At 51.7% G+C, this 13,027-nt stretch overlaps 1 protein-coding gene across 8 annotated transcripts in view; it reads left to right on the top strand.

Moving 5' to 3' along the window:
- Positions 1–13,027, top strand: part of TNIP1 (TNFAIP3 interacting protein 1) — a 47,466-nt gene that overhangs the window by 10,486 nt on the left and 23,953 nt on the right. For 6 of the 8 annotated variants that reach the window (XM_032477120.1, XM_032477119.1, XM_032477122.1 and 3 more), the window contains exons 2-5: positions 8,227–8,398; positions 9,584–9,718; positions 11,098–11,183; positions 12,628–12,708. In XM_032477120.1, coding sequence (XP_032333011.1) covers positions 8,263–8,398; positions 9,584–9,718; positions 11,098–11,183; positions 12,628–12,708 — 438 coding nt within the window. In that variant the 5' untranslated portion in view covers positions 8,227–8,262. Of the gene's footprint in view, positions 1–8,226; positions 8,399–9,583; positions 9,719–11,097; positions 11,184–12,627; positions 12,709–13,027 lie in introns of those variants that run through there. The other 2 variants (XM_006174620.3, XM_032477124.1) reach the window with 2 other exon arrangements.

Raw genomic sequence — 13,027 nt, 5'->3', positions numbered from 1 at the left:
GTTGGGCACCCACCCACCCGACTTAAGAAATAACGTATTTTCTATACACCTGCAACTTCTCCCTGATCATCCCCACCCCTCCAGAGGGAACAAGCGTTCTGAGTTTATTCTCTTGTATCTCTCATTAGTTGTATTGTAAATGTATGCATCCCTAAGTAATATGCAGTATTGTTTCATATGTTTTAAAACGTTATTTAAATGCTGTCATACTCTGTTCTACAACTTGCTTGTTTTGCTTAATATTTGTGAGATTCATCCTCGTTTATATCTCTAGCTCTGGCTCATTTGTTTTTCACAGCTGTATAGTGTTCCCTGATGTGAAATGGCCCTGGTGGATTTATTCATTTTCCTCTTCATTAGGGTGTTTCTAGCCTTTGCTGTTGAAACAAGACATCTTTGGCTTTTATTCCCTAGAATAAGGAACAAGATGCCCCTCTTCTCCACTTCAGCTCAGAGGAGATTTGGAACCTGCAGTGTTCTCTTGGAGCGGCTCAGCCCGTGTTGCCTGCATTGTTCCTTATAGGGATTGACTTCCAGACCCCTCCCGACTCACCCCCCCCCAACCCTCCACCCCTACCCTATCTGTAGCTGGTCTTGAAATTGGACACCACACCCCAGGTGTGGTCTGTCTCACCCAGCAGAGGACCTTTCACCTCCACCCTTTTAGGAATCATGTTTCTATTGATATAGCCTTGTGTACATTTGCTTTTCTTATGGTTAGGTTTCCCATAGTAAAGAATGTCCTTTCTCGATGATGTCAGCAATCAGGCTTTTATGCCTGGCTGGCCGAGAACAAAGTTCTCTTGTAGAAGAGCATGCCTGAGGAGGTTTCAATTATCTCCAAGGCCAGAGGTAACTGATTCGGTAATCCCCTATTTAAGAAGCTAGAATCTTTGTATCACTACACACAGGGGCTAGACAAAGATGTGCACTGCCACATGCTTTGTAACAGCAAAAAAAATGTCCTGAATGTTCATCAGGAGGGGACTAGTTTCATAAACTAAGGGACCCCAGATGATGGAGTAAGGGCCAGTGGGAGCAGAACTGGGAGTAGCTGAGCGACAGTCAATGCTGGCTGCCTAGTGAGGCTCCTTGAGGAGGAAGTTGGTCTGGGTCACCAAAGGTGGTCAGCTGGAGTCCGTTGACTCTCCAGGGACTGGATAAGCACAGGACTGAATTTCCCGAGATTCTAAGCCCTGGTGACTTCAGACAGTCAGGGGCAGACTGGTACCTGACAGCATGCAAAGGTAGAGACACATAGAGGCAGGGGCTGGGAACCTGGGGGCTTGTTCCAAGTAGTGGGACAGTAGGACGAGTTTCCTCCCCTTGAGCCTCAGCTGAGTCCCTCTCAGGCAGTGGAGGCCACTGGAAAGGGCAGCAGTGTTGGAGTCTCACAGATCGAGGCTGGATTCTTTGTTCTGCCACTAACCAGCTGTGTGTCCTTAGACCAGTGACTTAACCTCTCTGAGTCAGCTTCCTCATCTGAAAAATAAAGAGTGTGCTACACAGCTGAGAGAATTGGTTTTCTTGCTGGAAAACAGGGATAATAATTTTTATCTCTGTGTGGTGAGAAGAAAATGAGGTAATTGTGTAATGATACAGCCTGGTATACGGTAGCATGCAACTGTTAGGCCCTCTCCCAGCTCTAGTTAGTTGGTCCTTGGTCTTCTTTTGCAGCGTTTCCAGCCAGCTGATGGTCCTGGTCCTCCCGACTATCCCTAGTCTGATGGTGTGGAGCCTGGGTCTTGGAGGCTAAGTGGAAGGAATGGGGCTCCCTCTGGGGGTGAATCAGTGGAGGGGAGGGGAGGAAGAAGGACACAGGAGATGCATGCTGTCTTTGAGGGACACAGTCCTCATGCTGAGCTGAAGCCTAGGTGCAGGCCAGGGAGGAGGGGGGTACCTGGGGAAAGACTGCAGACATCATCTAGGGGTTTCTGCTTACTCTTGGGGAGGTGATAGAGCTTATGGGAGGACCGCTTGGGCGTTAGGAGGGATTGGAGCTGGGGAGAGTAGCCTTTTCAAGGTCAGAGGGTTTTAGAAACTGTTGATAATAAATTGCAAATTCTGGGGGAAGGGTATATATAGCTCAAGTGGTAGATCTCATGCTTGACATGCAGGAGATCCCAGGTTCAATCCCCAGCACCTCCTCCAAATAGAAATAAATGAATAACCCAATTACCACCCCCTCTTAAACAACCAAAAGAAGCCAAACATGTGCTTTGGTATAAAAAATAAAAAATAAATTGCAAGTTCTGGAATGTTCGAACTAGAAGGGGCCTTGAAGATTGTCCAGTCTACCCCGTTATGTTGTATTATTGCTATTGTTGCCAACCCCTCCCTTTAGAAAACTGAGGCCCTGTGGTGGAAGATGTTTGCCCTGGTGTACCTTGACTTGATCCCCCGATTCCAGTTCCTCATCTTACACCCCAGGCCTGCAGCCTCTTTATTACGGAATTGGTTGGAAAGACTGATTAAATCTTTGGCTCCTCACTGGTGTGGATGCCAGGACGGGCTCCCTGAGTACACACCCTCTAAAGTAGGTGCTGTGTCTTTGCTGACAGTCATCGAGAGGGCACCTTTGGCGGGTGGACCAGGAGCCACAGTTTCCCTGATGGTGAAATGGGCGGGGTGGACTGGAGGTCATCACAAAGTGCAGATGCGGACAGATTTTTTTTCTTTAGTTTGCGAGGTGCTTTTGATGCCTCACTTCCAGTCATCTCTCAGGGGAATTGCTGGATATTCCCATTTACAACTGAGAAAAATGAGATTCAGATGATTCTTAATCTCTCATGAGCGTGGGCTTCTCGTAGCTACAGCTTCACCAGCTGTGGTGTTGTCCCAGTGTCCCTTCTTAATGGTTGTTTGCAGATACCAGAAATTGAGTAGATGCCACGGCCAGTCAGCTGGGCACAGTTACGGGGCTGTGTCAGCCTTTTAGTAAGAACCTACTACGTTCGGGGACTTAGTGATGTACTATTATTATTGTTGTTTACTATTATTATTGTTTTGGAAATTTTATTACAAAATGAGTACATTTCTTTGTTAAATAGATCAAAAATCAAGAAGTAGAAAGTGAGGACTCCCAACTGTACATATATTGTTTCATTTCATGTCTTTAATCTGACATCCAGTGGATTCTATTATTATTCCTATTTTGCAGATGAGGCAGCGGAGGCTCAGAAAAGGAGAGGGGCTGGTCCAGTATCATACAGCCCGCGGGGGTGGGCAGAGCTGAGACCAGGGCGAGGCAGGCGCTGGTGAGGCCCCAGGTGCAGCAGGTGAGGCAGGCCCCCATCAGGGTCATGTGCATGCACTTGGGTGCCCGCTTCAGTGTGGCACCCTGTCTGCCTCACCTGCTTCACCCCGGATCCTTTTTTTCTTGACTCCAAGGCTGTATTATCTCCAGTGTGCTGGGTCCTCTGTCTTTCCTTGCTTTGCTGCTGGCTCCCAAGTCTTGGGTCTCTGTCGATCCTTAGGCCAGCTTTAAAACATCACCCAGTTTCTCTCTAGTCCAGGCTCCTTCCTGTGCCCATGAGAGAACTGAGGTGCAGGGAGTGGACAGCTTGCCCATGGCCATGAGAGTGGGCATCAGAGTAGATGCTTGAACCTCTGACTTTCTGTCCTGTGCCTTCTTCCCAGAGACCCTGTCCCTTCACCACACTGCATTCCCCACCCACCGGCGTCCCTGGCGGCCCCTGCCTCTGCCTGAAAAGGTGACCACTGGCCATCATGACCTCCCAACTCCCAGGATCAGAGATCTGCTCGGGCTTTTCCCTCTGGGCCATGGAGAACATCACTCCCCAGAGTTGCAGGGTCTAGCTGACCCCAGGGTGCAGCCAGTGCCCAGCAGCATTAGATCCAACGGATTAAATTCCCAAGTAGGCCTGAGTTTCCTCATCTGTCCAACAGATATCAGCCCTGCCTTCCTCCCAAGGCTGTTGTGACAATCCGATGGGGAAACAATGCTCAGAAAATGCTAGGTATTTTGTAGATGTTCCTGGCTATGCAAATTTATATCATCTAGGGGACCCAAGAGCCCCCACTCCTGGCACCAGAACATGGGCTAATTGCAGGACAGTCTCAGATGGGCAGCATTTCAGCACAGAAGTTGAAATAGAATATAATTCTGAATCTGGCCTTTTTCAACCTTCTTCTTGGGGAGAGGCTGCAACTTGGGCCACGGTCCCAACACCCCCCCACCTCCTTAGCTGCTTGTCTGTCATCCTGTCTCACCACCTTCTTCTCCTCTTTCTGCTGGCGCCTCCTTCAATTTCAACAGCATCACCTCCATCTTTACTTAACGCTCTATGGTCGCTGCCTGGCCTGCCATCTGTCTGATACCTTTTCTGCCCCCAAGCTGGGCCTTTCTGGTTCCAGCAGGCATCCCCAGGCCTCTCAGGGTGTGCTGTGGGACCCCACCCCCATCCCCATGGAGCCAAGATCTTGTTTTGGAACAAGGTCTGAGCTGGTGGCCTCTTCCCCACCGGTTGTTCTGTTTTTGGAAGGCAGGTTGGTGTCCATTGCTTGTAGGTCACCTGATCTGCAGCTGCTGGAACCAGGCCCAGGTGGATATGGAATTCAGGCCAGACTTGGCAGGAACATGGATGGGACCTCTGCTTGTGGTGTGATTGCAGCACAGGAGCAGAAATGGGGGTGAGGACAGTGGCAGCCTGGAGAGAGAGCTGGGACCTTCTGGTCCAACTCCATCCTACATTTTGTGTAACCTTGGTTTCCATGCTCTGGGCCCTGACTGCTGTCCTCAGACTGTAACAGAGAGTCAGATGAGCTCATGCCCCAGGATGCCCAGGCACTGAGCTCTGGTACTGCCCCGTGCGGGGGTGCGCTCAGCGCCTTCTTCCCCTCTCCACACCCACTTGCCGTCTGTGACGTCTGTGACTTGGGGGAGACGTGCCATCAGCCCGGGAGGCAGGTCAGTGATGCAGCCCCTCATTCAGAGAGCCTTGGGAGCGCTTGGTAATGGGGTTGGCCTCATTGCCCTTGGAGATTCCTATCCAGCTTTGTCATCCTGGGAACGAGAACCCTCTCCAGGAAAGGAACTGATGCTGACCATCTGGGCATGAGGTCAGCAGGACTTGGAAACTCCCTGTTCCTCTCTTTGTGTTTCTTTCCTCCGAAGTCCAGGCCTTCCCTTGGGTGGCTCCTCTCGTCTCCAGAGAGACTTTCTCATAGTAGACTGTTGGGTCTGGTCTCCCTCTGCCTGCAGCCCATTCTCTCTCCGTGTCCTCAAGCTCTGCCTGCCGAGGCTGGAGTCGGGAGAAGAGCCCTGCCTGTCCCTCCGCTGCTTGCCCGTTGGCTGCCCCGTGCTGAGCAAGAGCATGTGTGGCATGGAGGGCATGGGGATGGGGTTTCATTTCCTGTATCCTGTGTTCTGCTCTGTCGCTTGGGCTTACCTCCGGGCATCTCTGAGGGAGCATGGCTGTGCCAGCCCCGATTCTACAACCGTATGGCTATCAGGTGCCTCTGGTCAGTGGGTCTCAGTCAGGCATTAGGGATGTTTGCACTTGGCCTCTCAGGAGGCAGAGTCAGGGTCAAAAAAAAGTAGATAGAGAGAGATGAAAGGCCCCTCTGGTTCTTTCAGCCTCTCTGCTCTGTTTGGAGGTTTATTGGGGCTTTATTCTGGACCACACTGAAGATACCCTGGTAGACCAGATGGACTCAGCCCCTGCTCTCACGGAGCTTCTAATCTACTGGGCAAGCCAGATGTGGAGTAAAAACCTACTCAAATCATCACATAGCGTCAACTGTGTGTTCTGTGTAGGGTGAGTGTGGACTGGTGAGCAGGAACTTGGACACCTCCTGTCACTTTGCCTGGGAGTGGCTATAGCCCCTTCCAGCTCTCCATCTCCCGGTTTGTAAACTCCATTCAGCTCTCAGTCATGGCTCACCCGCCAGGTGCCAGGCCTGTGTTGGCAGCAGAGATGAGGAAAACACGCTCCCGCCTCCAGAAATTCTCAGTCAGATGCGCCAGTGCTCGTACCAGTCATATCCACGCCTTACTGGGCGGTGAGTGCTTGCTGGAGAGGCACAGGAGGAGATGGGGAGCACAGAGGAAGGACCCCCCGCCCACGTCTGCTAACATTTCGAGCTCCTTGCTATATGCGAGTCGTTGTGCCCAGTGCCCTACCCACACTATCTTTTATTTCAATTCCGTGAATACATCAGTGCTTTGTTGCTCTGTAGTGTAAAGTTGACCTTTCAAGTTAAAAACAACCAAAGCTGACTGGTGACTTTTGTGTTGAGAGTGTGGGCGACTGTCCTTTGCCTCCGTGGGGCTCAGCAGGGCGTGGGTGCCTCTCGAAGCATGTGTTTATCTTGTTTGTCAGTCTTTGAGGGAGAGGTCCCACTCACTAGAACTTTGTTTTTGTTTCTGGCCCGTGGCATCCCAGGGTAATGTAGACCCTCTAGACGAAATCTTTGTTATCTCCTATGCTACAAGGCAGGGGAATCAGCCCAGCGGGTACCCAATACCTAGCGTCATGTTACCTTGCAAACAGGCTTGAACTTGCATTCTGCCTCTCTGGCCTGAGTCTTGTTGGGGAGCTGTGTGAGGATAGCAGGGATTTAGCTCAGCCTTCTTAGTCAGGTGGAACTGGATTTGCATTTCGGCCCTTACTTGCTGGCTGTGTAATCCCGGCTGAGTTACTTAACCTCTCTGAGCCTCTCTTATAAAATGAAGATAATTTAGCACGTATCTTAGGGTTGTTGTGCAGCTTCACTGAGATAATGCAGCTGAAGCGTTTAATGCAGTGCCTGGTGAGTAGGTTAATGAATGGTGGTTGTTATTATTAGTTCTTTTTCACACTTGCTTTCAGCAAGCACTGTATGGGTGATCAAAGGGCCTTTGAGAACTTGTAACTGAAATGGTGATCCTGGGAGGGAGGTTTCAGGGTTCCAAGTCCTTCCGAGGTCCCCAGTGGGGGCTTTTGGAGATCTTTGCTGGTTGATGAGCTCTTGGTAGGGCTGGGGGCTGAATCATTTCTTCAGCCTCAGGGCCTTTGCACTTACTGTTCTCTCTGCCTGAAATATCTATTCCCCTAGATGTCCGCGTGGCTAGTTCCCTCACCTCCTTCAGGTCTCTGTTAAAAATAACTCCTCTGTGAGGCCTTTCCTGACAGCTCCATTGAAAATTGAAGTCCCTGCCTCACATTTCCCTGCTTAATTTTTGTCCATAGATGTTTTCATCATCCCTAATACTGTGTTCATCTCTCTCTATCTACTTTATCTGCCTCCACCACTAGAATGTAAGCTCCATGAGGGATTTTTGTCTATTTTGTTTGCTGATAATTTCCTAGCACCTAGACTAGTACCCAGCACAGAGTAGATACTCAGTAAATAATTGTTGAATGAATGCAAGAAGGAAGTTTCTCTACTAAGTCACAGAACTGGGATTCTGAAACCACTTTGCAGTGCGGTTTCAAGTGAAATAAAGTAGGGGAAATTGAACAGAGTAATGCAGAGCACTTGCTGCATAAGTAGATGGTGGTTTGATGGAAAATCCATCTGTTCATTAGAACTGGAAGGGACAGACCATACATGACACGAGACTGAAGGAGGAGGTTGACAGTGTCAATTCGTATATTAAATATTAGTCAGGGGGTTTTCTTCTTGGTCTTTCTTTTTTAAAAGATAACATACATATAAATGGAGCTTTGGATTGGATTGACTTGCTTATCCCTCTGGGCACAAGTATTTCACTTTAAAGATCACTGATTTAGTGTAAGACTTTCATTTCCCCTCCTCAGAGAGGGGAGGGGACTGCCCATGATCCCGCAGTGAGTTAATAGCTAGATCATGTATTCATTCAGTGTTTGTTGGGTATTCACGTCATAGCTGATACCGTGCTTGGCACTGGGGGTGCAGTGATGCAGGGTCCCTCTCCTTCTGGACCCGGTCAACAGGCCACGAGCTCAAGTTTTTTGACTCCAAGGCCAGTGCTCTCAAGTACTCCCCATGGCACCTCGCAACTGGCTGCTGTTCCAAATGAACCAGCAATGCAGTGAGCTGCTGAAAGAAACTGATGTCATTCGTAGGTTGCGTTAATAAAGGCAAAGTGTCCAGATCAAAGGAGGTGACTGTCTTGCTCTCCTGTACCACGGCCAGACCAGCCCGAAGTGCTGTGTTCTCTTTTGGGTTATGGGGCCTTGACTGACTAGGATGCCTCAGTGGCTTGGCCAGCCCCCTGACATACTGCTGTTGTCCTTACAGCCAGGCGGGCACCACGGCAGGGGCTGAGCCACCCTCATGGAAGGGAGAGGACCATACCGGATCTACGACCCTGGGGGCGGCGTGCCTCTGGGAGAGGCATCCGCAGCTTTTGAGCGCCTAGTGGAGGAGAATTCCCGACTGAAGGAAAAAATGCAAGGGATAAAGATGTTAGGTAAAGCAGACTCTGTGCTCTCCCTGCAAGCCTCTTCCCTGCAGCCTGCTGTGCCAGCTGGCATGTGCCTCTGCCCGAGACATCCCTCTCCCTCCTGGTCCACAGCTGTATCTTCATGCACTTCTGTACATGGTGGCTGCACTCCCAGCCCCAAGTCCCTAGCACCCCAGAACCATGATGACAGACTCAGAAAGCCTTGGGGGACTGAGAAGGAGGCATGGGGTGGGGGAGAGGGAGCTGAAAGGCCCAATTTGTGGGCATGGAAGTAGAATGGTCTGTCTTCCAGAAGCGCCAGAAATGGGGAGAGCTGGCATCACCAGGGCAACCCAAGAACGGTCCCCAAGTGTTGGAGCAGGGAGCCGAGCTTGGCTTGAAGCAAGGTGGGAGGAGGCCCCTGGATTTCTCTGTTCCTGGCTTTTGCTCAGTCTGCCACCACTGCCTAGAACAAGCCCGCTGACCTCCACATGACTTAACAGTCCCTGTCCATCAGCCGCCAGCTCAGGTGCCCTCTCCTCCTCCAGGCGAGGCATTCACTGACTTCCTCGTCCAGAGGGGGTCTCTCTTTCCTCCATACTCCTAAAACTCTTCCTTTGCCTTGCTGCCATCTTCTCAGGGCTTATTAATCTTTAGGGGCGAGCACAACTCCCAATTTTCCGAATGCTTTTTCCTTGCTTGGCGAGTCTCTGCTTAGAATGGCAGATTGGGGAAGGAGGACTGGAGTTTCCCTGTCTCCACCTGTAAGAGAAGGAAAATTGAGGCCCAGAGGGGTGGTTGATGTTACAAGGGTCTCCTCCCTTCAAGCAGGCCCTGACTGTGGGCCGTAGGCTGTGGGGAGCCCCCCGGGGACCATGATGGTGGGCTAAGAGAGCCCCTGGCTCTGTGCAGTTTCCAGCCTGTTGTGTCAGGAGTGAGGAAGGAAGCAGGGGCCAGGGGCCAGGAGTTTGTTCTAGACTCCCCTCTGCTCCTTTTTCGTGATTGCAAGACCTCTTCCTTCTCAGGCCAGTTTCGGGTTGTGGGCTAGAATGATGTGTGCCCCACTCAGCCCACAAGGCGATGGGGGAGTGAAGCCCAGGGCCTGGAGCATCAGAAGCCAGGCAGAAGCAGGCTTAGGAGCCTAGGGCAGGAGAACCAGCGTACTGAGCTGAATAATTCCTTTTGCTCCTCCCTTCCTCATTGTCCCCCCAGGGGAGCTTTTGGAAGAGTCCCAGATGGAAGCGTCCAGGCTGCGGCAGAAGGCAGAGGAGCTGGTCAAGGACAGTGAGCTTCTCCCACCGCCGTCTCCCTCTTTGGCCTCCTTCGACCACCTGGCCGAGCTCACAGGTACACAGAGAACCCAGGTTGTCCTCTGCCTTCCCTGATCTTCTACCTCTCTAATCCCTTAACCGTGGACTCCCTCCTCAGTCACAAATCCACATCTCCTTCATTCATCCCTAGGCCGCAGGCCATCTTCCCAGTCATGTTTTAGCTAAACCATCCCCCAAAAAGTCAGATGTGCAAGGGACTTCAGAATAATCTTGTCCCAAAGTGGCTGGTGATTCAGCACCCCTGAGGCCCTGGCAGATGTTAGAAATGGATCACCACACACTGCACTCAGAATATGGACTCAGGATCTTTACCAGCACACTTAGCAAATTTTTAATGAGCAGCTACTATGTGCCAGACATCATGCTCCAGGAAGCTACTTTGGGTCGCTCGAGTTGGCATCTGAGTCAAAAGCTCTGTGGTCTGGCCCCCTCCTTCCATTTTACAGCTGGGGAGGCTGAGGCCCTTGGAAGAACTGGACTTGCCCATCAGCCTGCTGCAGTGTCTGTCAGATGTCAGGTTTCACATGCTACCTAGTAAAGGAAAGCGTTGACTGTGACTAAGGGTTGAAGTCCTGTGTGTGGTCACCGTGCATTCCTCTGGCATGTCTCCAAGTCCAGAGCAAGGTCTGGGACTCAGGAGGAGAAGGTTCCCACGCATGGGGCTCACATGCCCCCTGCTACGGCTCTGCCTTATGGTCTCAGCCCAGGCCGATGTGCCTGCCTTCTCTTTGGCTGCTGGTTACATTTGCTGAATGGACACATGGAGGAAAGCGATGATCTCAGAGTCTGCTGGGCTGCCGGCAGTGGGCATTTCCAGCCTCCACTTGTCCATTGACCAATGTTTCCTGAGTCCTGGGTGGGTGTTGAGCCCACCCCCAGAGGCAGACGTGCAACTACCCTCGAGGGGCTCCCTGTGGCAAGAGCTGCAGGAGGTCATGGAGGGAGAGCCAAGTTCAAGTTCTGGTTCTGCATTTGCTGGCTGTGTGACCATGGGCAGGTTGTGACCTTTGTATGTCTCAGTTTCCTTACCTTTAAAATGGGGTACAAAGCTGTCCTGTGAGTTGGCTGAGATGATAAATATAAAAACATTTCATTAATTGTAAATTGTCGTACTTGTCACATTGAGGCAGGTCCAGGGTAGCAAGGAGCAGTGACCACCTTGGGATTTTCCCAGCAAGTCCAGGGAAGATGGTCTCTCTCTGCCCAGGTTCCACCCCATCATTCCTGAGCCAGTTGTTTTCCCAGGCCCCCTGGCCATGCTGGGACCCCCTCCCAGTTTCCTGGACTCGTGTAGTGAACTCTGAGAACTCCCCTGGCCAAGGCTATCCTTAAGAAGGTGGCATCTGGGCTTTTCTCTTTTCCCTGCTGCTTATCCACGTTTTCTCAATTCTCCAGGAAAGGATGCAGATGTCCCAGCACCTCCCGCTGACCCTGCACACCCCTGCGACAAGCCAGAGCCAATCCCCAAACCTCCATCCAGTGTAAGTTGTATTTGGAGTCATGGCTGAAAGTCGCCTGGATTTCAAGGTCCCATGGGCAGAAACATGATGAGAGAGGGCTGGGGTCAGGAAACCTAGCTTCTTACTTGCTGGGTGATATTGGCAAGTTGATCTCAGTCTGTCTGGGGCCTCGGGTTCCCCATTTTCAAGTGAAGGTTGAAGTTAAATCTTACCAGGAGGACCCTGATATGCACAAGGAGTGCCTCCCATTTGCTAGGTTGCATGTTGTTCTGCAGGAATGGACTGCACAGTGCTAGGAAAGCAGACAGATGCGACATGGAACTCACATTCTCAGCAGGGGCTCAGCAACTATCTTCTGCAGATTTGCCTTGAGAAGTTTTGCTTGGTATCGTAGGACTGGAGGGGACCCAAGTGGTCATATCATTTAGAGTCTCCATCCCACAGATCAGATCCAGAGAAAGAAGAGCATTTTCCAGGGTCACGCAGACAACTAGCAAAATGGAGAGGTGAAAGGGAAACTTTCTAGGGTGGTGCCGAGATCCAGAGCTGGGTTCTTGGTGGCCATGAGGCTCAGCAGAGGCTGAGCACAGAGATCCTCCCACCCCTGCCCTTTCCTGGGACCAGGGAAGGCTGAATTAGCCTTTGTTAGGTTTAGGAGCAAGTCCAGAGCCAGTTGCTGTTCAGAGGGACCATCGGCCCATCTGTTGGTTGCACAGCCAGTACCTTCTACTTGGAGTGGCTGGGAGGCGTGGGAAAGCCTGGAGTCCTTAGCCACTCTGGATTTGGGTGTGTCTTGAAAAAGTCTCTTCAGGTTTGTCAGCACCTCTCTGGGACTTATCACAGATCAGTCCTCTCCTCTGGGATCCCTGGGACTGGGCTGGGAAGGCTAGCACGGGACCATCGTGGCAATGGCCATGCTAACTGCTGTCTGTGACCAGTTGGAGACACCCGGGCCTAGGCGATAGCCCTGGTGCCACAGCAGGAGTGCTGGATTTGCAGTCCTTACTTTTGCATTCAGTAATGATATATCCTCAGTTTCCTCCTCTGTCCAAAGGGGATGCAACCTTCTGACCACTCCATGGGTTGCTTTAAGAAAAACTGGAGTTCAGGAAGACATTTTAAAAGTGCAAGGCATTTAAAAAAGATACGATCCTGAAGTGCTAAAGCGATCTGAAGTCAGGTAGTCCAGTATCCCTGTTTTACCGATGAGGAAACGGGCAACAGAGGGATGTGACCTCGACCCACACTGTGGGTTGCGGGCGGACTTCCCGGGATTCCCGCTTCACGGTCTCTGAGCTTTTCCTGGGCTGGCTGCCCTCACACGGAGGGGCGCCCAGGGGACTTGGACATGATAAGGGATTTTGTCCTTCCATGTCTACCCCTCGATGCTCTCAGCCTCGGGGCCCAAGAGGTGGGGTGAGGTGCTTTTCTCTCAGGCAGCCCCTGGCTCCCTTCTTCTGCACAGGGCACCTCCTCTGAATTTGAAGTGGTCCCCACCGAGGGGCATTCTCCACCAGAGAGCAGTGGCCGCACCAGAGACCCGACGGTGAGTAGACGGCAGGTCCCCTGGGCATGTCCCCCGTCTCCTCTCTGTTTCAATCACCTGGCTCCGGGGAAGAGGCATAGGACCTGCTCTCGTCCCCTGGGCACCTTGGAGTCACCTGGGGACACGTGAGGGGCCAGAGCAGGCGGGGTGGCGTGTTGAGGGGGGTGCTTCCTGCTCACACATGCAAATGCCTGGCTGGTGACTTTCCCATGGGCCGCACAAGCAGACAACATTGTGAAATCCTGGGCACCTTGCCAACCCCGCTGATTTCTGCCGAGCACCGGGCACCTCCACGTTATGACTCAGCCTTTGGGCCTGT

This window comes from Camelus ferus, chromosome 3 (genome assembly GCF_009834535.1).
Source record: "Camelus ferus isolate YT-003-E chromosome 3, BCGSAC_Cfer_1.0, whole genome shotgun sequence".
NCBI classification, from domain to species: domain Eukaryota; kingdom Metazoa; phylum Chordata; class Mammalia; order Artiodactyla; family Camelidae; genus Camelus; species Camelus ferus.
The sequence above is the reverse complement of the archived record's forward strand: the minus strand, read 5'-3'. Positions and strand labels throughout refer to the sequence as shown.